Raw genomic sequence first — 27840 nt, 5'->3', positions numbered from 1 at the left:
TTCACTGAAGAGGTGGGTGGGCTTTGGAAGAGTATTACATTTGCATGAGAAGGCTAGGGATGTGTTTGAAGAGGGTATGTCTACTATTATCACTGTCAGGGATTTCAGTGTTATATATATTTGATTCATACTCGCAGTTTGAAAAGAGCATGGTCGCTTACAAAATGGAGTTGAGTGATGAAAAAGATGATGAGGGTGAAGATTTTACATGGGTTTTGGTTGAATGACAAGAATGAAGTACACTTGTGGTTGGCTCGGTTTGATTACCTTATGGAGAGGAGGGTAGAGTTGGCTAACAGTGTGGTTTTGCGTCAAAATCCTCATAATGTGGAACAATGCTTTTGCTAAGCTGTATAAGCTTCACAATGTTGAATTTGAGGTTCAACATGGGAATGAAGATACTTTAAATGCCTTGTGTTAAGCCAAGTGTAACTGCAATCAAAGGATAGTAAAAGACAACATATAGAAAACTTGAATAAATGGAAATGAAAAAAAATAACTACGATTAATCATGAGGAAAATTACTAAATTATTTAAAAATGAGACTTAATTTTTTTGTATTGATCTATTTCAGGTCCACATGCTAACATGCCATTATTTTATCTACTTGAAAATTAAAAAAAATACAATATATCCATAAAAAAATATGCTATATAATTATTAAAGGTAGAAAATTTAATTAATAATTAAGATAAGTATGTATAAATTTATAAAAGTAGACAAGACTTTTATATCACTATGAAATTCACATACATTATTCCTAAGTTGATCACCGTTTATTCTTTTTCATATATTTTATAAGGATTAGATGCTTACACAAAAGCTTAAGAAAAGACAAAAAAAAGAAACCTCTAGGATACTAAGTGGCACATAGATACAACACAAAATAGTTTTTGGTTCAAAATATAATATAAACTATTCTAATTAATAAATTGGTAATTGAACATCAAAATAAAACGACAACCTAATCTTGTTAAATAAAGTGGGATAAAAGTATTGTCAAACAATAGAGGAGTCTTGAAAGTAATATTAACAAAAAAAATAAAACACAACAGGTGTGGATGTAGTTCATCAAATAGTAAACATTGTTGACTAATAACACAACACTACACAAAGATTATGAATGTGATTAGTTTATCCTCACTTAATTCACAACAAATAATCATAATGACTTTCAACGTTAATATGTCACAGATACCATTGTGGAACATCTGAAATTGAGGTTGCAAATATTTCTATGCAATTAAACAATGTATAAGCCACACATATATAAAAGCAAAATAACTTTTAGCTTCACCTAAAATTTATGACAAGTTTGGTAAATAATTTAAAATTTATACTTATTTAGAAATTTTGTTTATGCAAAATATGTGTCAAGTTGTAAACATGTTCCAGATAGATACAACACAAAACTTTTGGTTCAAACGATAATATAAACTATTCTAACTGATAGATTGGTCATTGAACATCAAAATAAAATAACAACCTAGTCTTGTTAAATGAAGTGGGATAAAATTAAGATTTTTGACCATGATGGGGTTATTTTTTTTTACCAAAATGGGGTCTGTTTAAAAAAAATTACAAATTTAGGCAAGTCGTGCCAATTTGGCACGACTTCATATGCACAAATCGTTCCAATTTGACACGACTCTGTCATGTCATACTAAAGTCGTGCCAACTTGGCACGACTTCTGCCTTGTCATACTGAAGTCATGCCATGTCATATTTTTTTTTAAAAAAAATATTATTTATATATTGGGTAGTAAGTTATGTAATGTTAAAAATTAATTTGATACATAATTTTCTAAGAGTGTTAGTTTTAAGGAACCAAAAATTGGATATATAATTATTTTTAAATTATTTAATTATTTCAAAATAATTACAAATTATTTATATTATTTGACTTATTTAAAATTTATATAATTATTTTTAAATTATTTAATTATTTCAAAATAATTACAGTACTTATACCTTTTTATATTTTAATATAAATGACATTAAAAAAATAAACAGGTTTAAAAAATGTATTATTTGAATTGTGATAAAAAAAAATTATTACTTCAGAAAAACAATAAAATTGTGATACACGATTATCCAATTTATTTTCCTTAAAACTAACACTCTTAGAAAATTATGTATCAAATTAATTTTTAACATTACATAACTTACTACCCAATATATAAACAATAAAATTTTAAAAAAAAGTTATGACGTGGCAGAAGTCGTGCCAAGTTGGCACGACTTCAGTATGACATGGCAGAGTCGTGTCAAATTGGGACAATTTGTGCATATGAAGTCGTGTCAAATTGGCACTACTTGCCTAAATTTGTAATTTTTTTAAATAGACCCCATTTTAGTAAAAACAAAAAAAAACCCCATAATAGTCAAAAACCCATAAAATTATTGTCAAACAACAGAGGAGTCTCAAAAGTAATATTAACAAAACTAATAAAACACAATGGATGTAAATATAGTTCACCAAACAGTGAACATTGTTGACTAACAACACAACACAAAGATTATGAATATGATTAGTTTATACACATTTAATTCACAACAAATAATCAGATTGACTTTCAAAGTTAATTTATCACAAACATCATTGTGGAACATCTGAAGTTGAGGTTGCAAAAATTTGAATGCAATTAAACAGTGTATAAGCCACATATATAAAAAAAGCAAAATAACTTTTAGCTTCACCCCAAAATTATGACAAGTTTGGTATAGACCTAATGTATGACATGTTTGGTAGGATATTAAATAATTTAAAATTTATATTTATATAGAGTTTATACTTATTTAGAAATTTTGTTTATGCAAAATATGTGTCAAAATTTGTAAATAAGTTCCCGATAGATACAACACAAAACAACTTTTGGTTCAAAAGATAATATAAACTATTCTAACTGATAGATTGGTCATTGAACATCAAAATGAAATGACAACCTAGTGTTGTTAAATCAAATGGGATAAAAGTATTGTCAAACAATAAAGGAGTCTCGAAAGTAATATTAACAAAACTAATAAAACATAACGGGTGTAAATGTAGTTCACCAAACAGTGAACATTGTTGACTAATAGCCCAAACAGATATTAAGAATGTGATTAGTTTATCTTCACTTAATTCACAACAAATAATCATATTGACTTTCAAAGTTAATATATCACAGGCATCGTTGTGGAACCTCTTAAATTGAGGTTGCAAAAATTTCAATGCAATTAAACAGTGTATAAGCCACATATATATAAAAGAAAAATAACATTTAGCTTCTAGAAATGTGTTCACTGACATTTTACCTTCGTATCCAAGGGTATGAAGCATTTTGACACAACTGCAAGGTATATCGAGTTTCTATCTAGCACCAAAACATTCAAATCTAGTATAGAACAATAGTATTTCCTTGAATCAACTTATTGGAATTTGTCTTTGTCCATTTTACAAAGAGAGTGTGCAAATGGAAATTGCACAAGATTTGTATCCCTCAGAAGACGACCTTTTGTACGAAGATTAGTGGCTTCGAAACCCTTTTAGCCTTAAGTTATGGTTGTGTTACCTAATCGCGTGTTTGGAAATTTTACTTATGTTTATGAATGTATATAAAATTGGAATTGGTATAAACAAGTGAATTGAAAATTGGTTTAGCATATGTAGGATTTAGTTTATATGTTTGTAAAAAATATGTTAACAAGGATTTAGTTAGTGTATTTTTTTAAGTTTTGTTGCAATGGATGTGTACTTAAAATGTTTAATGTTGGTGAAACACAATAAAAGTTATTATGCTTGTGAGAAAGCAGAAATGTGATGTTGTTAATTTTTTTGACACATTTTGGAATGATTGAATGATATGATATTATGGTAAAAAAATTATTTATATTGTGTTTTATACGGTATTTTTACATTTTGCAAACTTATTTAGGTTGTAAGAGTTGCACCCTTGGGTTAGAACAAAAGTGAGGATAAAAATTATTGAAGAAAAATTATTTTTATATTTTATATTATCGTTAGGAGTGACAAAGTGAGTCAATTGATATGATTTTAACATTGATAATAATGTTGTTTGAATGTTTGTTTAGGTTTTTGACCCACTTTTTTCACACAAAACTTGATTCATTTTGTTTTGACAAAATTGTCATTGTATTCATTGTCATGAAAATCATGTAAAATATAGTATGGATGACGGTTGTAAAGTTTGCTTATGTTAATAATGTTTTGGGTGCAGTAGCCTTTGTGACACACTAAGAAAAAATATATCGAATTAGTTATGTACCATTCCATGTAGTGTGTGGTACAAGATTAAACTTTTTCTTTTTTTTATGTGCTCTTGCATATCTTTTTCTTTTTTATTTCCTTTTTCAATGATTTATTTATATGAATAGTCTAAACTGAACTACATCCTCAAGTTTGTTCTACAACCTATTTCTAGAAAATAATTCAAATTTTTTTAATCTTCCAAGACTGTCTAATAGGGTATTAAACCGTCTATAGATTATTAGACCATCTAGTATCTTAATAATTCTTTTTTATGATGACAAAAATTATAAATTCTAATAACAATACAAAAACATTAATAAGAGTATTGGAGATTATGCACAAAAAGAAGAAGAAACAAAGAAACATGTTGTATTATATGTTCATGTGTTTGTGTACATAAACAAAATCAACTAAGCACAATAAATATAACACAGAAAGAGTTCATAAAGGAACTAAAAAACAAGAACAACTAGAACAAACAAGAAGAACACAACCATTTTCTGTCAAAAGGGTTCAAGGAAGAGATAATCATGGATGTGGGTTGAAGGGTTATTGTGGTGCAAACTGTGCTCTTCATTGATTGAGGATTTTTGTAAAAGAATTTTGTATTTGAGTAGTAAAGGATGCAACAATATGTTTTGTTTGTCTTTGCATTCTCTCTTCCATCTCTATTACACGTTGTTGGATAACGTCTCGTTCAGATTTCATATCTTATTGGATCATCAACTGAATTGAGTTGAGCATAGCATTGGGAACATCTTGAACCAATCTACCAGGAAAAAAAGGTTTAGGTGAAAGCACAAACTCCAAGTGTTGAGATATCTCTTTAGGTTTTGTAGACTCTTGATCAAGAACTTGAAGATCATCTACAGATGGATGCTCTTGAACAAAAATTGGCTCAGGGGGCTCAATGGAAGCATTCCGATGTGTACCAAGAACTTCCTCTGCTCCCAATTGATAGATGTTGTTGTGTTGTCAAATTAAAATGATTTCAGCGTAGATTGTCTAACCAATGATAAACCGTCTAACGTTAGAAAGATGATAGTATAGTTGTTGTTAGATAATCCCAAATTGTTTTCCAACGAATACAATAGTGAAATCAGTAAAACATTGTTTAGAATCTATTTGCCAACAGGAAAAGTTAAAAAACAGTTTTTTAATTTGTTTACTAGTAAACATAAAATAAATTATTAAAACAATAAATAAAAAACATTCGATCCCCAAGTTCTTCCACCATTGAACTCTTTACAGGTTCTCTAAAGGCCAGTTCTTTCTCAATCTTCAAACAAAGCTAAACCAAATTCAACTTGAAGCTCACCAATAAAGTATGCATCTACTGGTTTAATCAGTACCCACTTTGTTCCATGCATATATTTCATGGGAATGCTTATCTCCTCTCTCTTGAATCATACATCAAAGAAATTAATCAAAATAATGTGAACTAAGAAACCAAAGTTTAAGACAAGGAAGACTCTAAATAATGTGTTTAAGTACAATCTCTCATAAAAACCAGTTTTCTAGGTATTAGATGGTATAGCACAACTGTAATAGAGAATTTCAAAATAAAAATTTCATTTCTCAAAAACCTCATAATTCAATAAGGAATTACAAAGGGAATAACACAAAGAAGTTTAGTCTTCCATGCGGAGACAAAACAAAAGAATCACAAAGAAAACTAAGAAAATCTTATGAAGCTTGATTCTTTCTCGTTGAGGCTTGTGTGTTTTTATAGGAAAATATTATGGTTTAGATTTTGTTAAAAGATTCTTAGTTTCCAACTTTCTAGAATTCTTGGATTATGTTTCCTTGTACTTTACAAAAGATTTGATTCCAATTTTGTTTCTGCGATTTTGCAAAAGATTTTATTTTGTTATTCTTTTCCTCAATTTTTTTTCCTGTTTTGATTCAATTAAGTAACTTAGACTTTTGCATATTTTGCTCATTCATAAAAGTAGATACTTTCTTAGACTATCTATTCTAAAATACAAAATTAACACAACTAATAGTTAAGACCCAAATAAATACAATTATATTAAAACAATGAATTTATTCATTATTACAGTCCAATAAAGCTATTAATTGTAAATAAAATTAAGTTTATTACTAGTTTCACTGCGTCTAACTCAACTTTTCTTTGAGGAAAAAACTCTATAGCAACTAAATGCCATCCCAGAACAGAACTAGAGTGAACCTTTGGCACATCCTCCTCTAAACTACGTTGAACAACAACAACTTCTACATCTCTCTTCGGTAGAGACTTGATTTCTTCAAGAGAAAACGTGTATAGATCAAAATGACCTGTGACTCCATGTGGTAAATGTTGAATGAACCATTTTCCAGAAAAGGAAAAAAAAAAAACAGGTTCCTAGATAAACATCGTGGTAAATTCATCCGGTGAGTAGGTTTGTGCTGGTCGAACAAATGGTAGTTGATTTACAACAGTACTACCACATTGATCATGAGAATCTTCACTATTGTAATCATGAGATGAGGAAGCACTTAGTGAGTGCTTCATCAAGATGTAAAAACTGTGGATAATTTTCAACTTTAAATTTAATTTATGTATGATAAGAAAATCATAAACATCAAAAGAAATTAAACAAAGAAATCTTTTGAATGTGGTGCTTCTACAAGTCCCATCACATCTTTTCCCTGAAAAACACAAACCACGAAAAATAATAAACAATTTCATAGGGAAAATAATCTATATATTTTTTAGTTTCATGTTGAAAATCTAAATATCATCATAGCCATGCAACCAAGATTCTCATTTTTTTTCTGTTTATTCCAGTTTTACAAACAGAAACAATATTTAAAAAAAAAGAATTTTAAAATAAATTTTAAAATAAATCTTAAAAAACTACAAGCATTTTATTTTAGAAAACAAAAATTATTTAGGTGAAATTTTTTTCGTTCTTGTTCATCGTTACACATATAAGAAACATTTAATAATAATTGAGTTAAATATCATTCATTTGTTTTCCTAGTACTCATTAACTGTAATATGAAAACATAACATTTTGAATTTTTTTACAAATTTTTGGTATGATGGATATTATCAACATTTCTCTTGGTTCTCTTGGTATGTGTAGAATCTGTTTCTAATAAAACTGAGTTCTTAGTCATACAAACTCTTTCATGTGACTACTTCAAAGTTCAGTCCAATTTGCTTTTTAATTTTAAGTGTTACTTAAGAACAATATACATTGGTTTTAGCTGTCATTTGCCAATCATGTGTTAGCTAGCACTCAATAAAAAGTCATGATTAATCTTTTTCCAGATATAACAATTCTGCAGTTGATTCTTGAGTTAGGCTACACACAGAGAACACTAAAACTCACTGAAGTATACAACCTTTTTTTTTTACAGAAGTTTACACAAATATACATGTTCAGCATAAGGAAGTTCTTTCTTCTTACCATTTCAACAAAAAAAAAAGAACATCTAAGAGCAATCATCAGCTGTGCTTTATTTGTCAGAAAGGCAGATACATACATATATGACACAGAAGTGAACATCATTGGCAAGTTGAAAACAAAGTGCTGAACTATGATTTCTTTTCTAGAAACGGTTCAAGAACAGCAGACTTGGGGTTCTTCATTGGAGGGCCTTTTTCTCTGCGCTCAAGTTCTTCCAATCTGAACGTGATCAACTTGTCCCAGTTCCCTCCTTCAAAGAGAACCCCTGCCTTCCCATCTGTGATTCTTTGCACAATCCCACAGTACATGTAAAAAGGGTTATTTGGGTTCTTTACAATGGCAATCATCCCTGGCAACAACAGAGGCAGTTCTGGTGGTTTTGGCTTCTCTGACAGTGCCAGTTTCACACTTTTGCTCCCTTGAACTGGTTTTGGAGGAGGGTTTTCCTGAATGAACTTTTTCAACCCCGTCTCACCCCCTGGAAACCCCCCAGTCAACCCCATCAGTTCCTTGTCAAAACCATCTTCCGCAGCAACACTTGCCAAGGCCTGTGTTGCTGAGTTCTCCTCTTGTTCCTTCTCACTTGCTGTTGATGATGGTGTCTTCTCATCAGCACCGACTTGCTTCTTTAGCTCTTGCTGAAGGCCTTCTTCTCCATTACATAGTCCTCTTCCTCCCAAGATTTGCACCAGGTCAAATTTAGCACATGGTTGTGTTGTTACTGGTTTAGTGTGAATGTTGTAAGCCTTTTTGCGAGGGTAAAGATGAGTGAGGTTATCTTGACCTAGGAACTGTGATTTAAGAAGAGAGCCATGCAGGCCATGAAGAGCAATAAAAGAAGACATCATTAACGGTTTTGCAGCATTGGTGAGAGAAGTGGAACTGATTGATGTTTGTAAGGAATAGAATCCTGGAATAATGCTAACCACAAAGGTTCTTGGATAGCCCTATCCTTTTTGTTTTTAATGAATAATGACCATCAGAAGAAGCTGCTTCCTGCCGTTTAATTCTGACCACAATTTATTTTATTAGGCCAAACTCGTGTATGCAACCGTAGAGCCAACTTCTGTGTACCTCTTTTCTTAGATTTTTTTTTATTTTTTTGAAGTCCAAACGTATGGTTTACAACTATTGAAGATCAGCATAAATTAATCAAGTCAAAAGTTTCAAGCCAAATGGATTAACACGGTGCTTTCATATAGTTGGAGTGTTTGTTTTTCCACTTCAAAACCAGTTGAACATCACAACATTTTCTTTCTTTCACCTTCATTGCATCAGAAAGTGGGATAACGAATACAAACACACCACCTGCAATCAGAAGGCAATTCCTATAGTGATGACACGAATATTTCTCCCATCACTGAACATACATAAAAATGTTCATTATGTTATTATACTGACTAATGTGTATCTTGAAAATGATTGGGAGAATGACAGGGATGGAAAGTCAAAACCAACTTGTGGGAGTCTGAGGAAATGGGTGAATGACAGTTGGTGATGGTTTTTGTGACTTGGGTTGCAACTTGCCCTTTCTCTAATCCCCTTTAGGTCCAACAAATCGGCTTCACTGGACCTTTTCAAGATTTTATCTATATTTATTTTACAACAATCCAAATATGGGAAGAGATTAATGTTTTTGAGAACACATTTCAGTCTTAATGGGAGGAAAAAAGACTCAAATGCTAACAAGGAAGCCTTGTTTAACATCTTTGTTGCCTCATTGCCTAGCTTCGGTTGCAAATGTTGATCTCACGCCATCTTTAAATGAAACAGGATGAATTTTTAGGGTTTGAACCAATCTAGAGATATCCATAGATATGTCAGCTGGGGACTTCACACCTCGATCAACCTGCAACATAAGACAAAAAGTACATGCCAATAAAACACGGTCTGGGAAAGAAGAAAATAAACTAAATCAGGCTAAGAAATTGCCATCAAAAGGTGATAAAAAACTTTGATAGCTAAGGCATGCAAGAAACAGAATCTCGAATGGTTTTTATTGAGGAGAAGCATTAGAGGTTAATTTTGTATACAGAGATAATGCAGATAAACAAAAGAAAGACAGTTACTAATTGAATATCACAAAATTGTGATAAATTGGAGCACAACACGTACCGAAGAGGCAGACACTGGTTTGATTAAGGATGTATTATACCCTCTAAATTGTGCAACAGCCTCAGCCATTTGAACACGTGAAACCCTATCAGCTCCACCAACATTAAGTAACAATTGCATTTGCTTGCCCTCTGTTACAAGAATCAGAAAGTTGAATTCATAAAAGCAAATATGGGATACTGAAGCTTAAAGTTATTCAAACAATACAAGAAAGTATCAGATGGGAACTAAAATGAAAAGGTGTGGAACAGCCAAATGAAATTATAATTAATGAACAAGAGGGGACAATTGTTATGTAAGGCCATATTTATACAAAAGGAAAATTCATACATTGTTGATATACAGTTTTAGAATAGAAACAATTTCATAGATAATTTTGCAACCTTAAAAACGAGTTAATGGAAATCAGCATACCATATATCTACATGAGCTTAGGTAGTAAAAGCCCTATACCTGAAATCCATTGGCTAGTTAAAGCTAGTATGATAGCTACAAGATCCTTAACATAAATTGGACAGCGGAATTCATCATGAAAGAACTGAACTTCTTCTCCTTTAGCAAGGGTACCATCAATCCACTGAAACAATTAGATAGTATTTTAGAAATGAGAACAGAACACACATAGATGAGGATAAATCTACTGCACTGTAATATTCTTCTGAAAATACTGGTACCAGTGGACGGACTTAATAAACAAAAAGTATTGTGAGGTTTTCACATTCAAAGAAGAGAAAATGATTTTTTTTCATACTGCAGTTTGAAAAATGGTGAGCACAGCACTACCACCATCTTATAAGAAATAAATGCCATGTCCATCATGCAATAAGAAGCAAAATTCACAAATCACCCACCTCTAGAGTTTGATCGACCTAAATGCTTGAAGCATTGATTTTCCAATGAAGTCTATGATACAATTTACATACATTACACAAGCACCTGAATAGGGAGAGATTTGGGAACTGGCGAGATTGTTTGTGGCCCATAGATGATACTGCTTCTCAAAATTGCAAAGTTTGGAAAATTTTCTGAAATGAACTGCTCTGCTGCCACTTTAGTTTTTCCATAAACATTTACTGGAACAGCAATGTCATCCTCCTTGTAAAAGGACTTCTCCCCTTCATAAACTGATGAGAAGAAACAAAAATTACAATTATGCTAAAAGTCAAAGTGTAAATAGACATGGATATGAATAATAAACACAACATATAAATGAAGAAAGAATTTTTTTTACCCCAAACATGATTCATCCCTTAGTATTGCTAAAACAGGATAAGGGATAAACAAAAAATATTCTAATTTCAACGATGATAATGTTAGATTTTAGTTAAGAATGACAAACATTAGAAAGAGGGAAGTGAGTACGGGCTCCAAAAGGTTATAAAAATATTTTCCTTTTTCATAATGCCCATTCCTTCACCTTCATTTATCAAGGTACGATTGCGTTACCTTGATCTGTGGAAAGATGAATGAGAAGAGTAGTTCTCTTTTCAAAGCTTCGCAACCATTGGACAAGAGATGATGGCACGTTAATAGCATGTGCGGTAGCAGGATCAATTTCACATGCACGAGGAACTGAGATGGCAGCACAATTGACAACCACATCAGGCTGCCATTAATAAACAAACAGAATTGTCAACAATGAAACAGATCACTATTGTTTTATTCACAAGGAAATGCTAACATGTGATCCTTTATCCTCATGTTTTCTTCTAATGATTTTCTGTTCGGATAAGGCTATACCCTTAAGATACATCAATGGATGAAAGGCTCAATTTTGTTCGACATTGGAGTAATTCAGCGAGTCGATAGAGGAAGAGAAGGACATCTCGTATGAAACTCAAACCAAACAATTTCCAGTTTGAGGCTCCACAAAATCACCAAACAACGATACCAAGTTTAACTTGAAGCAATAAACCAAAAACATATTAAAAAAAGGCGCAAACTTTAATCCAAAAAGGAAGTTCACAAAATGACCCATTAATCAAAATCATGTTTTTTCCTCACCCAATTGAAATTAAAAACAAGAACATTAACATAACCAAGTGCAAGTCAAGAGGGTGAGAACAGAACCTGGCCAAAAGTGTTGGAAATGGCTTCAAATCCAACGCCAGTTTTCAAATCTACTTGGAAATAAATGGAGGAAGGAATGGCATCCAAGAGAGGGCGAGGAGGAGGAGAGGAGTGGTGGGTGAAAGCGAGATCGAAAGCAAAAGAATTTCCATTGGCATTGGGAATGGCATGAGCATAGGCTTGTAGCAGATGCTGACCCAAGTACCCTGTTCCTCCCACCACCAAAACCTTCACCTTTTCCATCTTTTTGTGTTTCTCTGTCTCTTCACTTGCTTTGAGTTATCTGTTCTATATTGCATGGCAAAATTTCTTGGAAATTTTTTAGTTTAATTTTTACTTAATATATAAATTCCTTAATTATTTTCAATTGAAAAATGCTGACGAAGTCAATACAAATTCTCTCTTTTAAATTCTTTGATAAACATCTATACTTTTCACCCAGACTCATAATATAATAATAATTATAAAAAAGCTAAAAAATACTTTTTATGATAATAGATCGTTTAATAATATTTTCCATATCAAAATTCCTTTGAGTTCAGGATTAATCTTCCTCAATGGTTTAACTAATATTATTTTATAATAGATCATTTTAATGATAATAAATACTATAATAGACATAGAAGAAAATTTATTAAAAAAATCACTTGGTTGTTATAAACTCTTGGCGTTTAACTAATGTAGTTTTATAATAAATCCTTTTAATGATAATAAATGCTATAATAGACATAGAAGAAAATTTATAAAAACAATCACTTTATTGTTATAAATTCTTAGTTTCGAACTCTTAAACTTAGGATTATTAGATATCGTGAGACTATTGGATGTATTAAAATATTTATCATATGTGTATAGTGATTTATATTTTGTTTATTATAACTAGATTAAATGCAGCTTAAAAAAAAGAAAATAAACTATTTTTTATACTATTTCAAATAAATGTTAAAATAAAATAAAAGTCATTATGAATCTATTTTAGGTATTGTGAATTATTTAAAATCTTGTAACTTTCCAAAGGATTCAATATGCTATTATCTATCATGTGAAATATGATACTAATACCAATTTTTTATAACCATGAACAACAGACAACTTTGATCAAGTCTATCTTTTGCATCTGGCTTAATTTATTTGAAGAGTCTTTCACATGATGAACATGAAATTTTCATAATCGCATGCTTCTATTATTTAGAGATTAATAATGTATTTGGATATAAAATTTTATGAAAATAATTATTTTTATAAGAAATTTAATATAATTTTAAATTTTGATTATAGTAAGTTTCACTAAAATCAAAATATTGTATTTTGATATTGTAATTATGGTTATTTACCTTTTAATTTATTTAGGAGTGTCTATTTTTGTTGGTGTTTCAAAGTGTCGATTTCTTCAACCTTTGACTGATAAAATCAAATTGAAGCTAGCATCTTGAAAAAGAAAATCTCTTAGCATGATGGATCGGATTTAGTTGGTTAATACGGTAATTACTAGATTTCTATCTTATAGCTTTAATATGTATAAATGGTCTGTTTCCCTTAAGCAAGTTGAGCAGTGATATAGAAATTTTATTTGGACGAGTTATATTCTGAAAAAAGGTATAGTTACAGTTAATTGGGCTAAGATTTGTTTTCCTCTTGAGAATGAAGGTTTGAAGATTATTAACCTTCATCATGAAAATAACGCATATCTTCTTAAACTTGCTTGGAACTTTGCTTATAGCAACAAACCTTGGTCTTTTCTCCTGAAAGCTAAAGTTCTTAAATCAAAATATAAGCTTGGAATGATTTATAGATCCTCATTTATTTGACTTGAAATTAAGCAGTTTTATGACACTATTCTTGACCATACTTCTTGAACTATTGGTACATGCACCTTTATTAATTTCTGGAATGATAAATGATGTTCTACTACTTCTTTAGCATATATTGCAAGGTTATCTAATGGTGCTAACATTCCGGATACAGTTTCTCAATTTTGGACTGGTTGTGATTGGAATATTTCCTTGTCTTTATAGTAGATGTCTCATTTTTTTAATCATATGATGGTTAGGGAGGAACAAGATATTTCTAATTGGATTTTAGATGAGTTTGATCGTTTCACTCTTAAATCAACTAGGACTTTTTTCTTAGAACCCGGAGTTCCCTATGGTTGGGGTAAATTCATTTGGTCTTCATATATTTCGCCTTCCAAAACTTTAGTACTCTGAAAAAAATTTCATGAACAACTTCCTACATATCAGCATATTCAAAATAAAGGTTTGCATATATGTTCTATGTATACGCTTTGTGAAAAGCATGAGGAATCTATTCAACATTTTTTTTTTGAATGTTCTAATGTTTTGCATATTTGGAGTTAGGTTCGACATATTTTTCTTACTTCTCATTTCTCTAATAAGGATGATCTTCTTTCTTTTATTAAGAGTGATGGTAGTCCTTTGGTTAAATTGATCAATCTTGTTGTGATAACTTTTTCTATTTAGATAATATGGCGTATGAGAAATTATGCTAGACTTCAGGATAAGATTGATGTTTCTAGGGCTATTTTGGTAAATAAAGATTTAACTTGTCTAGTGGAAAATTCGTCTAAAGCTTCAATGAAGAATGATATCTTGGATTTGAACGTGATTAAGTTTTTTGGTATTGATACTCGTCCGGGTAAAGTTCTTCGTCATCTTCCGGTTAGATGGGAGTTCCATTCACCAGGCTGAGTTAAAATTAACACTGATGAGGCTGTTAGGGAATATCGTAGTTTTACTAATTGTGGAGGTATTTTTTGTGGGAGTATGAGAGAGTTTATTGGTGTTTTATCTGCGTTTCTTGAAGTTTAGACTGCTATGGTTGTTGAGTTTTATAGAGTTATACATGTTATGGAGGAAGCTCAAAAGATGAGGCATATTAATGTATGGCTTAAATGTAGATTCTGCATTGGATTGTGCTACATTTACTGTTAGGACTAATGTTTCGTGGATGATTCGTAATCGATGAAATATTTGTCTTAATTATTGTGAGAAACTAAGATTTAGGATTACTCATATTCTTCATGAAGAGAATGTGTGTGTTGATAAGTTAGTTAATTTAAAATTTATTCATAGAGAATTATTTCATTGGTATAATAAGTTGGTTTTCATCTAGTTTGTTCTTAGAATTCTTTATGATTAGGTATAGTCTACCTACATATCGTTTTTTGTTAACATATGAGTTTTAGTCTAATCTATATTTTTTTTGTATTTTTTTTTTGTTAATAATATTTTTTTCATGTGATTGGGAGATGATTGTTGTTACTTGATATGTCAGCCTAATTAAGATGTCAAGTTGCATAATGATGCCTAACATGAAAGTTTTTATAAAAAAAATATTGTATTGATGTCTAACATGAAAGTTTTTATAAAAAAAAAATATTGTATTTTGATGAGTTGTTTTTATTTAAATTGTCAGAAATATTTATTTTGTAATATGTTGTTTAATGTTAGTCACACTTTTCTCCGTCAATGTACTATTTTTCTAGATTTAAATTACATTTTTCAATGGTCATTTTTTTATCGTAACTTTTTTATTATTGGCACCAAATTATTATTTGTTAATAATTTTTTCAAATTTTTAACTAGAATTTGTTTATTAATGTATAAGTGACAACTTTTTTTTCTATCAAATTTAATTAAAAAGTTGAAAAAAATAACAATATTATAAAAGTAACATATTAGCTAAATAATTACAAAACATAATTGACAAAGATCTCAATTAAAAGATTGAGAGAAAATTTTCTAAGTATCAATTAAAAAAATCTTGACAAATTTTAATGAAAAATAAAATAAATCAATTGACAAAAAAATCATTAATTTTAATAATTTTGAATTATTAATAATTATTTGATTTTTATTTTTTTTGTTTTGTAGTAATTAAAATATTTTATTCAAATCTCTTAGAAAAGAAACAATTTAAAATTAAATTGATTCAAATTTTATATATTTAAATATATTAAAAATTATGAAATTCTCAAAGCAAATTTCAAGGTAATTATAATTAACTGGGTGGATTATTTTATTTCTTTCGGGTAGTGGCAGGACTTACCATACTTTGGACAAATTCTAGGATGAATTCAGATTATGCACTCACTGGCTTCTTCCAAATCTGGTTCAATGTCCTGTTCTTATTAGAAGTGTAGCAGCTTTTTAAATAATTATGTATTAATAATACAATTTATGTTTTGTTTAACATAATATTATATTTATATTAATATTATTGACGTTAAAATATAGTATAAAATATTCGTTTTGATGTTTTTTTTTCTATAATTAATTATATATTATATTAAAATTAATATAATATGTCAATAAATCAAGTTGATCTTGTCCTGTCTCATTTTTCTGAGTTTTAATGGAGTCAGATATCAGTTCAAAAAATAGATTTCATAAAAAATTCAGATTTAGTAAACGAACCCCTTAATAAATAATAATAACAATAATAATAATAACACTGCTGTTCAAATGTTATCTGCATAAAAGAAAATGTCAACCAAAATGTATTTTTGTATCCAAAGGGAGGAAACTAAGCAAATAGCAGAGCACTATTGGATCTTCACACCAGAAAACACAATAACTGAAATTTCCAAAATGTATGTAAACACTTTTTTCACTCTAGAATTCCTCATTTGATTCTTTCCATCCACCATAGTTGTCATCCTCTACACTATATTCCTCGTTTCTCTGCAACCAGAAGTCAATGCTACATTATTTACTTAGTCATGAAGACAAAATATTATGTTACAACAATCTCATCAACTAAAAAATCACCATGTATATATAAGTCTCATGACTTTTACAGTACATAATAAATATCTTTGGAGTCATTTGTAATGTTTTATATTGTCATGATTGTTAAACTGTTATTTATAATGGTATGTATTATCTGAATAGAAAGAAAGTGAGGCATCAAAGCATGAAGAAAAATAATAGGAAAAAAGATTCCAGCACTACCTCAGCAGTGAAAGTGAGAGCCACCTTAATCTCTCCACAATATTCTTCGTCCTTCACAACCTTGTGAACAGTTTCTGGAAGGCTACCAGCTTCAAACAGTGGACCTAAATCAATGCTGCAGAATGCAGATAGAAAATGAATGCATATATCAGTATGAAAAAAGTGAAAATGCTCCTACCCTTTTTCATCAGAGACAATTAGGAAGAAATTTTTTAACATTTGTTAGTCCACCAGAAATGCAGAATTTAGGCCAAAGATATGTAGCAAAACTTTGTTGGTTAAAGTTTATTAAAAATTACAAAATCATGAGTAACATATCCACTAAGTTTTGTGATCTGTAATAAATTTCAATTGATAAAAGTGCTACCTGACATTTCCCTTTACGCCATATTACATTACATACAACTATGATCAAGTTTCTAATATCTTTACCTTCTGGTTCTTCTTCTATCAAATGGTGTTATGTGAATCTTTTCTTAAATTCTATGGAAAAGTGATGATAGATAGAGCTTATCTAATACTAGAAAGAACATTTACTTGATGGTGAAAGATACAATATGTTTAGTCAAAGTTTTGTTCTATTAATATGTTTAGTCAAAGATACAATATGTTTAGTCTAATACTAGAGTCTCCATTGAATCCAGTCCTATCTCCAGTGAAGTTTCACTGGTAAGGTAAGAAAAATGTAGAAGTTAAAGGAGAATTTAACTCACGTTGCCTCGCCAAGAAAATCATCTTGAGTAAAGTTGTCTTTATCCATGATCTTTAGATTAAGTTCAGAAGTACTGTCAGAGACAGTGAAAAGAAAGTTCTCATTCCATTGAGGTTTGGATCCAGAATCTGGTATTCATAGCACACTAATCAATTCAAGCCACCAGACATAAAAGGGTACATAAATTAGCAAATGTTGAGTTAAGTTGGCCAGAGATGCACCTTTTTGCACAGTGCTCTTGTGCTCCTGTGTCCTGTATGTGAGAATCACATAAGGATCTATGCTGGCTGCTCATTGAGAACAGAATCAAGCAGTTAGAGAACGTTCTATCTTTTGACCAATATAAATTGTTAATACCCAAAAACCAGATCAAAGAAAAAGGTCAAGTGATATGATTCCCATCTTTGATTTGAATATAAGATAGACTCAATTAACACAGCTATATGAACCAAACAAGTTTGTTTCTTCTAAAGTGAATGAAAATAAAGAAATCACAAAAGTTGATGAGAAAGTCAATTGTTGACATTCAAACACATTCATACCTAATTATGCATATAGAAGTAACACTGAACATTGATTTTCTCATCAACAGCTAAAGTTACTTACTTTACCCTCTAAAGTGATTTGTTGACTTTAGAGAAGCCGGATCCAAACAGAACATATCAAGATCAAACCCTTTTTGTAGTTTAATCTCCAAATAACAGAGATTCAAAACAACAAAGATCTAAACCAAACCATCATAAAATCAGAGAATTTTGATGCAACTAAAAGTCAAAAACCAAACTTTCTGATCCCCAGTTTCATAATTCATGAAATCTATGAAGAGGAAATCATTGCCACAAACAGTGTGTGATTTTTGTTATGAGCAGCTGAGCATAGAGCTCAGAGTGTTTGCTTACAGAGAAAATCATTGTCATCGATGCCTTTGGCGCTGATCAAAATAACTTCAAGCGTTCCACGAGGCATCTTTGAAAGTGAAGTTTGGACACACACAACACTTCACAAATTCTATATGACTCAAGATGCTTCTCCTTTGAAGTCTTAATAAAGGTGAAAAAATGGTGCAAATGAGTGTACCAGAAGATGCCTGAACCAGTATATTGCCAATTGGAGATGGATTTTGGGTGGATCCAACTTTTTCCTCAACACGTTTCTCTCCTTTAACGACTTTCTTTCATTTCAAAAGGTTGACGTTAAACAAACGGTTACCCAACAAATTATTACATGATTTGGAATAAACTCTCCCCATTAATCTTAATATAAATGTCATTATTTTTTTTCTTAGAAACTAACAAAATAATAAAAGATATTCAATTTGCTCCAATAAGTTTTTTTTATTATAATCATTTTTTATTAGTTGTTAATGTAACTATTAATAATGTTATGGGAGGAATGGAATTCATCTATCACGAGTAAATATATAACCTATAACTTCTAAACTAAACCAACTTTATGACAAATTCTTCTTCCACTTTCATATTTTTTTTTTAATTTCAACAAAAATTTTATGATTTTTTTAATTTTATCAATATTCTTATGAGTACAGTAGAACATGTGGTGTTTTCTTTATTTTTAAATGGTGGTGGTAGTTGTTGTTTGTTGTGGCTGGTGATGAATCTTAGTGGTTGAAGTAAATTTTGTAGTGAAAAAAAAAAAAATATATGCAAAAATTGAGTACAAAACTAAAAAACTTTGCACTGAGAAATGTAGAATACAACGAAATTTTTCGTCAATCCTTTCACACATGTTCAAATGATGGAACTCCTCTGTCCAACATTGTAGATAGACAAGAATGGAAGTGTTGTGACTAAAATGGAAGTATAGAAATGCAGGTGTAACTGAAATTATTTAAAAATGTGAAATTATGTTTCATTTAATATTATTTAAAAAATTTAAAAATGTTAAAATTGATTTTTTATAATTAATATTGCAGTGGAGGGAGAATTTCTCCTTCTTTTCTATCTTTAAACTTCGTATTCAAAAAAAGTTAAAAAGGTGACTTAAGGTGGACTAACTTTTAGAAACAAGAAAAAAAGCTACTCGCAAACCAAGCTGTTATCCAACACATCTTGTATCAGAAATTTGAGGATAAAGTTTTCTTAAAAGGTAATTTGAAATGATAAAATTTGCAAACATATGGATACTTATTTTCCAAATAAATTTGATAATATGCATTTTATTTAAAATGAAAATTTAAATATTATTTTAAACAACATTAGGATACTGTATATAAGTTTTCTATATTTTTAAAAAAATATATCTAGAAGATAAAGTTTGTGGTTTAAAGAAATTCAAAAAAAATCAACATATTTAATTAAAATATATTGATACCAAAAATTGACATATAATATTGTTCTTGTCGGTTGACTTAGATCGGACTTTGGCGGTGGACTTTGGACTGATTTTTGTTTTTTGTTGTTGCTGATTTGGGATGTTAATAATTGACACTAAGGGGAGTTCCACCTATTAACAAGACTATGACGATCAAGTCAAAGAGAACATATAACTATGATGAGTATCTGAATATACAGTATATGTATGGGTGTAGTATCACCAAATTGAAACTGACCTCTGTTAAAGGTCTTGAAACCCTTTTATAGAATTCGTGATCTCCCTTTGGGAGTTAATAAACATAAAGATATTTTGTTAATATATCCCCTTTATTTTAGGGGTGTAGGTAGAACATTATCTCTAATTGTTTATTTCATTGAATCTCAGAGTAAATATACGTGTCTTAGCTAATTCAGTTAACTGTTTATCTCAAAATAAAAACAGCTATTTAGCTAATCTAAGAGTTAACTGTTTTTATTTTAGCTATCTTATTAAAATACCTTGCTAGTTGTTTAGGTCGACCACTTAACGCGTCACTGAGTCCATCACCATTTTGGGTCGAGCTAAGCATTCAACTTTTATAAAGTACGTGGAGCAGGATGGTGCACTTAAGTGCTCGGGTCGAACCTCGAACACATCCAACCATTACAAATTTCAAAGAATTATTTCAATTAGATAATCTAACTAGTTTCCTTCCATGATAAATGTTACAATAAATGTTAAAGATCCAAAAAATATTTATCATTTAATTAAAAGGCTTTTCCATCTTCACAAATAAATATATTTTGGTCTTTAATCCTCAACAACCATTTTTTTTAAATTGTATCTACCACTAATCTCATTGTCATCTTTATGTCATTATATAATATGTTGAAAATCTTAAATTATTAAATTAAAGACATTGACCTTTATCCAGGGATGATAAAGTGAGACGAATCTGGTAGACTAGTCCACCAATCCATCTCATTTAGGTGTGTCAGATTAACCTTTTAAACCTACAAAACCGTATTGGTCTGACCTCCTAACCCGTCAACCTGACGGGCCAATAGGGCGAACTAGCCACTAATCCATCTTTCCTTATTTTTGATATTTTTAAAAAAGAATTTCATATTTTTAAAATCAAAATTGATAATAATCAGTGTTTTATATAAAACTTTATTTATAGTAATTTTAATCATAGTTTAATTTTTATGAATAATATATACTGACCTCATTCATCACATCTAATGTTGTATTGAAAACCAGTAATTTTATTTTCATCTTTCAATCAATAAATCTATGTTTATTAAAAAAAATTATACAATTTAATGGTTTTAAATTTCTCATCTAATTGTTTTGTTAAGGGAAACTCTATTTTTGGCAAAATTTACTAGAAGAAAATTAGATACTTTTTTTATTATGTAGCTGTTTAACCCTAGAAATTGAAGGTATCAATCAATAATTGCATCATTCCACCCACAATGATGCTGAAGTAATCTCTGATTGATTCATCTCATCTCTCAGCAAGATGTTTTTACTCATGGCAAAATTAGGGTTAGAGAACCTGTATATTTAGCTTGGCACCTTCAAAAATAGTAATGAATATGAAAATACTAATTGGTAATAGGGATGATAAAGTGAGACGAATCTGGTAGACTAGTCCACCAATCCATCTCATTTAGGTGTGTCAGATTAACCTTTTAAACCTACAAAACCGTATTGGTCTGACCTCCTAACCCGTCAACCTGACGGGCCAATAGGGCGAACTAGCCACTAATCCATCTTTCCTTATTTTTGATATTTTTAAAAAAGAATTTCATATTTTTAAAATCAAAATTGATAATAATCAGTGTTTTATATAAAACTTTATTTATAGTAATTTTAATCATAGTTTAATTTTTATGAATAATATATACTAACCTCATTCATCACATCTAATGTTGTATTGAAAACCAGTAATTTTATTTTCATCTTTCAATCAATAAATCTATGTTTATTAAAAAAAATTATACAATTTAATGGTTTTAAATTTCTCATCTAATTGTTTTGTTAAGGGAAACTCTATTTTTGGCAAAATTTACTAGAAGAAAATTAGATACTTTTTTTATTATGTAGCTGTTTAACCCTAGAAATTGAAGGTATCAATCAATAATTGCATCATTCCACCCACAATGATGCTGAAGTAATCTCTGATTGATTCATCTCATCTCTCAGCAAGATGTTTTTACTCATGGCAAAATTAGGGTTAGAGAACCTGTATATTTAGCTTGGCACCTTCAAAAATAGTAATGAATATGAAAATACTAATTTTGGTATAACCTACCACCAACACATAAAAAGGGATCAAATTTGGCTAACTACTAATTAATGGTGGCTAGAAGTAGTTGTTTATAAAGAAATAATTAATTTTAAAGTTCAATTTTCTTATTCCATACAACTAATTTAAATTGACAAAATAATTAAATTTTTAAAAATACATTAATAACTTTACTTAAATTTAATTTGGATATAAATTTTCTGTCAATATTAATAATATCTAGTTTATAAATAATTAATAATAACAAATATATTTTTAAAAAGTTTTAAATTTAAAGAAAATGAGAGAACCTTGAACCCAGGTTGACTTCTTGAATATAGTGGACTTTAATTAATATTGATTATTTCATTGGAATAATTATTTATATAAATAATTCTAATCAATGATTATTGTATAATTTGTGAATATTGACTTTCCTGATTGTATTATGATTTTTAGTACTTTTTAATTAATAAAAAATATGTTAAATAATATCTCTAGCTATACTCCTCCCCTTAAGTGTCTCATTCAACTGGACATTTTTATTTCAATCTAGATGATAGTCATGCCAACACTAAAATTTTGATTCATATCACTTAGGCATATAACAAGTTGGAAATAAGACACTAATTAATATAGATATAAACCATTGATTCATTCATTCAAATATAAATATGACACTTGACATTAACATTCACTTCGACTTTATTTTTTATTACACACTTAAAAAGCACTTAAAGGCAATGGATCCTAAAATATCCTATAAATTAATTACAACCAAACAAAAACTATCCAAACAAAAATTTTATTGTCCATGTATAGAGATGTTTAACATGACAACAATGCACATTGGATATTTTCTTATTTGTATTTGTTTATTTTGCAAGTCTTGAGGTTATGGTCAATTTCACCATACCCTTTGTACTTAAGAGTACCAACATGTCTTGGAATTTTTATGGACAAGTGGCTTCACTACAAAGAATTATTTAAAAGGAAAACATATTACAATAATATATCAAGTAATCAATTTTGTAGTTTTAATCAAATCTTCTTTATAAAATTTATTTAATTTTTACATTTTCATGATACAATGTGTTAAAAAATTAAGAATAAAATTAATAAATAAGCTAAGTCAAATGGTAAAACATGTAACATTTTATTATTAAAAGAAACAAAGTGAGTTGAATACAAAAAAAGTGTGAAAAAAAAATTGAGAAATGGGGAGTGAGAAAGGAGAAAGCTTGTGTGCGTCGCCATGGCTGAAAATCTCGAAGGAGGTGGACCCCGCAAGTGCTTCCGAGACCTTGCGCTTCGTTGAACGTATGGGGGCTGCCACCGCCCTTCCGCCTAAGTGGTCCGCGCGTGGCATCTACGACCCCTTCTTTCGGAACTTCATCAAAGTCAATCACATCCAACCTGGACGAATTTCCGTCTCCATTTTCGCCAAACCTCCCATTTGTGTATGTAAACCCTTATGTAAGCACACAATTTAGATTCAATATTCGATCTTGTTAGTTCTGTTCTCCAATCACAATTTCCAATTGGAGTTTTGCTTCATAATTTGTGACAGAAGATTGTATTAATATGACTGAAAAATATTTCTATGTTTTGTCTCAGAGTGTTGTGATTGGGTAGTTATTGCTACTTCCAATATTCTGATGGGAAGATGAGAAAATTGGGAAGTGGGGGTTTGAGGAGGGGGCTTGTGTTTTTTTTTTAAATTTTTTTAACTGTTTCTTTATTCAATATGGTGCAACGAACTTTCTGATGATTTTGCATGTAAAAATCTCGTTATTTGATTCTCTTGCTCTCTGGGTTCTGAAAAGGAGGAGGTTTTGTTGCATTGGATGTTCTTCTGTTTTTTATAGCCTTGAGAAGATTTATCTATCTATATATGCTTTTAATGTTTTGTTGATTGGATGATCGAATTTGTTGATGAGGTCCTTACTATTTGTATGGAAGAGTTAGTGATACATTCTCAACTATTGATAAAAATTTATTGGAAATAAGAATTTTTTGTGAGTCTCACACTCATGATTCCATAGTTTTCTATAAATTCTAATTAGCAGTATATACATATATAGAGAGAGTAATGGATGAGTGTTTATTAACTAGCACTTCTCTGGAGTTATAGTGTCTCTTTCATTTGAGGAATTGTTTTCTGTTTTCATTTTTAATTGCAAAAACACCACGTTTTTTTACTTTGTTTCTTGAACTACCAAAAGCTTGCACAAAAAAATATGTTTGACAAGGTTTCGTGAACAAACTTTTGAAAATCAGAAACAAAGTTAAAATGAGGTGACATTTGTATAATTAAAAGTGAAAACAAAATATAAAAAAACAGAAAACCCCTTTTTTATATATATATATATATTGATCAAGCATGGTTTGGGTTGTATGAAGTATTTTGGTTCGTTGCAAATTAACAGTAAAGGGCTGTTATTTGGGTTTGTTATAGTTTCATTTTCTATGATAGCAAATAGATTCACTTTTCTAGATTCAAAGTTAACATTTTTATTTTCTTTACTGGAATTGCAGAATGCCTATGGAACTCTGCATGGAGGTTCTGTTGGGACTTTGGCTCACATTCTGTCAACTGCTTGTGCTAGAACGGTAGTTGCTGAGGACAAGGAACTTTTTCTCGGGGAAATTAGCATTTCTTACATGTCTGCCACTCCAGCAAATGTCAGTATATAAACAGTGTTGATGTTTTTCATGGTTGTCTAAGCATGATCAGCATTTCTTACAATGTTTTTTCTTGACAAATGGTAGAGTGGTTTGTTGTGGTGTGCTGCATGAGGAAATGCAGTGGTATTGACTTGTATTTTGAAACAGCTGAGCAAAGCTTGAGAACCTTAGAAAAGAAAGCAAGCCACTTAAAACTTTAAGTAAATAGTTTGAGATATTTGGACTCATAATTGTAAACAGTGTTACTCAGCATCATTCAACTTCAGTTGCTCAGTTTTTTAGCATTCGCTTAGGGGATTGCTTTGGATACCTCATTGATTATACTTCAAAGATAACTATGCCTACAATAGGATAACAGAATTTTAATAAGACCAACTACAGCCATCAAAGTCTGATTGAAGATTCTGGAATTTCTTGTTATTATTGACTTTCTCTGAACTCTTGAGAACTTGCTAAAATCTACCTTAAAAGTACTGTTCCTACAATTTAGATTATTATCCCCATTCCCCAACAAGAAGCAAAAAGGCATTTTGAAGGCTAGGATTTCTGGCACATAATGAACATAGTTTCCTAGTCATTCAATGATGTTTAATGTTGGCGAGTTGCATAGACATTTTTGGTGGATGACTATTAGATTTCATATTGAGGTTTCCTGAATTGCACTTGAGTTTGAGATATAATTTTTGGATGAAGATCCTATAAAGTGTAAAACTCAAATTTAAATTTTGATTGAAATTTAAATTTATAATAAAGCCTTGGTTGTTTTCAATAGTAATTACCACCTGCACTTTACTTTTTAGTGCACTTTGCACTAACATCCAAATCCTTCAATATCTTTTACTACTTATGTTAAATGATGCCTCTCTTGCCAACTTTGTCATCTAATTCTAATGTGCCATCTCCATGCTTAAATCCTTTGGTAAATGTATTTTTCACTTTACACTTATGCAGGAAGAAGTGTTAGCCAATGCCTCTGCAGTGAAGTCTGGCAGAAATTTGACTGCAGTGGCAGTTGAGTTTAAATTGAAGAAATCTGGGAATATGGCCTATAGTGCTCGTGTTACCTTCTATAACATGCCACTTTCCAGTTTATGAATAATTTGGATTCAGTTTAAACCCAAGAAAAGTAGTATTATTTGTTATGACATTCATTGATAACCAACTGCTATTTGAGAATAATTTGCTTTTAAATGGTTGAAAAGTAGAGAAAAAAAAAGTATCATGGTCTTGAGAGAATGTATCATAATTCATAGTTCAAGTTGTTAATTTCTTCTATAACATTCCTAAATATGTTCACTTGGTAAGAGTTAATAAATAGTCTACAATTTTAAATGAATTATAATCAAAATAAGATAAACACATGCTAATTATAAAAAATATTATTAGAATTAAAAAAAAAAGTAATTCTCAGATGATTTATTTACAAATAGAAGACCAAAATTATCTTCACAAAGAAGAATATGAAAACTATAAAATTATATTTCAAAAATATGTATAAAAGAAATAAATAAAAATCTTGTATGTCATTATATTCACACTAAACACCCAAATAAAATTAATTATCCTCAAACTAAAGTATTATATTATATATTTTTGAAATTTGAAGTAAGCCAGGGATCTATGTCCCTCGCCGGATCAAAGTAGATTTTTATTATAAAAATCTTTTCATGTAAGCATCACTATGTAACTTGACGACTCGGTTAGGTTGATATCTCAAGTAACAACAATCATATGCTATCACATGAAAAAAAAAATATAAAAATATGAAGGAACTAGATCAAAACCCATATGTTAGTAAACTATACCTATTCATAAATAATTCTAAGAACATATTATATGAAAGTCTATTATACCAACGACTCTATGAATAAATCCTAAATTAGCCAACTTATCAGCACATGCATTCCCTTCACGAAAAATATGGGATCAAAGTAGATTTCGTTCTTCCTTGCATATATTTTAAATTTTAAATCTAATTAGTTATTAGATTTTAAAAATAATAATATTTTGACTTTGTTAAATAATTTCATATAACTTTTTCGTTAATATTTATTCAATAATGTTGTTTATATGCATTGAAATTAATTTTTAATATATGTTTTATAAAAAAAAAAATTACTTCTTCAATAATATTTTTAAATTTGAATACATCTAATAAGATATCTTCTTCACTTAATATTTTCAATAAAATATTTTATTCTTTAAATTACTTGAGTAGATAATATAATAAAAATATTTTAAGATATAATATTCTATTAAAATGATCTGTATAAAGAATAATATTAAAATTTAAAACATTATGACTTAAAAATTAATATGTACTTTTCAATAGAAATATTTTTTGTATAAATAATGAAAACAATTAAATATAATTTATCTGTTATATCATCTATTAGTACTAGCTACCATTTTTCTGATGTTATAAAATTTAATTATTGATTTTATAATAATGTGTGTATAAAAAAAAATATGCATATCTTTTCTTACAAAATTACAATTAAATTTTAATCATAAAAACTAGATTATTTTATGTAATATTTTAATTTTAAAAATGACCCGAGTAAAATAAATAATTTATTAAATACATTTTCATTCTAAAACAATATTAAATTATTTTTTAACATCATTATAGAAAAAATAAATTAATTATCTAACGCGTACCATAAAGAAATTTCAGTAATTATTGTAAAATTGTATTAAATTTTAAGATGATTTTGTAGTCCACAATTATCCTATCCCACATTATATTGTGTAATTTTTTTGGGATATTATCGATGGGTGTTTTTTGAAAATATTATCAACATAGGCCAGTAATATTTGTATGATACGACTTTATTATAAAAAAAAGTTGAATTTAATCAACATGATTTTACATATATGTTATGCATTATGTGGCATATACATGACTTTGATTAAGGTTAATATATATGATTTTGTGGTGTTTTTTTACTAAAGTTTGAGAGGGGGGCTTGTCTTTAGTTTAGCAAGATTTAAGCTTAAGTCAT

At 29.5% G+C, this 27840-nt stretch overlaps 4 protein-coding genes across 5 annotated transcripts; 1 reads left to right on the top strand and 3 right to left on the bottom strand.

The window, feature by feature from the left end:
• Positions 1-7697: 7697 nt before the first annotated feature.
• Positions 7698-8782, bottom strand: LOC137818704 (NAD(P)H-quinone oxidoreductase subunit S, chloroplastic). The gene has a single exon (XM_068622272.1). It carries the CDS (start codon positions 8517-8519, stop codon positions 7800-7802), a length of 720 nt encoding a protein of 239 aa, XP_068478373.1. The 5' UTR covers positions 8520-8782; the 3' UTR covers positions 7698-7799.
• Positions 7698-12171, bottom strand: LOC137818703 (uncharacterized). 2 transcript variants are annotated; one of them, XM_068622271.1, is made up of 6 exons: positions 11857-12171; positions 11233-11392; positions 10723-10910; positions 10240-10363; positions 9787-9917; positions 7698-9520 (listed from the first exon to the last, which is right to left on the bottom strand). In XM_068622271.1, the coding sequence occupies exons 1-6, from the start codon at positions 12097-12099 to the stop codon at positions 9389-9391; spliced, it is 978 nt and encodes a 325-aa protein (XP_068478372.1). In that variant the 5' UTR covers positions 12100-12171; the 3' UTR covers positions 7698-9388. The 2 variants fall into 2 exon arrangements, 1 of the variants encoding a protein (XP_068478372.1); XR_011082125.1 differs by having other exon boundaries at positions 8836-9520; positions 10638-10910; positions 11857-12146.
• Positions 12172-16278: 4107 nt separating this feature from the next.
• On the bottom strand, positions 16279-18772 carry LOC137818151 (16 kDa phloem protein 2-like). The gene is made up of 5 exons (XM_068621403.1): positions 18441-18772; positions 17763-17828; positions 17543-17669; positions 16830-16944; positions 16279-16559 (listed from the first exon to the last, which is right to left on the bottom strand). Exons 1-5 carry the CDS (start codon positions 18505-18507, stop codon positions 16491-16493), a joined length of 444 nt encoding a protein of 147 aa, XP_068477504.1. The 5' UTR covers positions 18508-18772; the 3' UTR covers positions 16279-16490.
• Positions 18773-23102: 4330 nt separating this feature from the next.
• Positions 23103-26171, top strand: LOC137818946 (uncharacterized). The gene is made up of 3 exons (XM_068622611.1): positions 23103-23607; positions 24686-24832; positions 25787-26171. The coding sequence occupies exons 1-3, from the start codon at positions 23365-23367 to the stop codon at positions 25928-25930; spliced, it is 534 nt and encodes a 177-aa protein (XP_068478712.1). The 5' UTR covers positions 23103-23364; the 3' UTR covers positions 25931-26171.
• The last annotated feature ends 1669 nt before the right edge of the window (positions 26172-27840 follow it).

The sequence above is a fragment of the Phaseolus vulgaris genome, chromosome 10, assembly GCF_000499845.2.
Source record: "Phaseolus vulgaris cultivar G19833 chromosome 10, P. vulgaris v2.0, whole genome shotgun sequence".
NCBI lineage: Eukaryota > Viridiplantae > Streptophyta > Magnoliopsida > Fabales > Fabaceae > Phaseolus > Phaseolus vulgaris.
The sequence above is the reverse complement of the archived record's forward strand: the minus strand, read 5'-3'. Positions and strand labels throughout refer to the sequence as shown.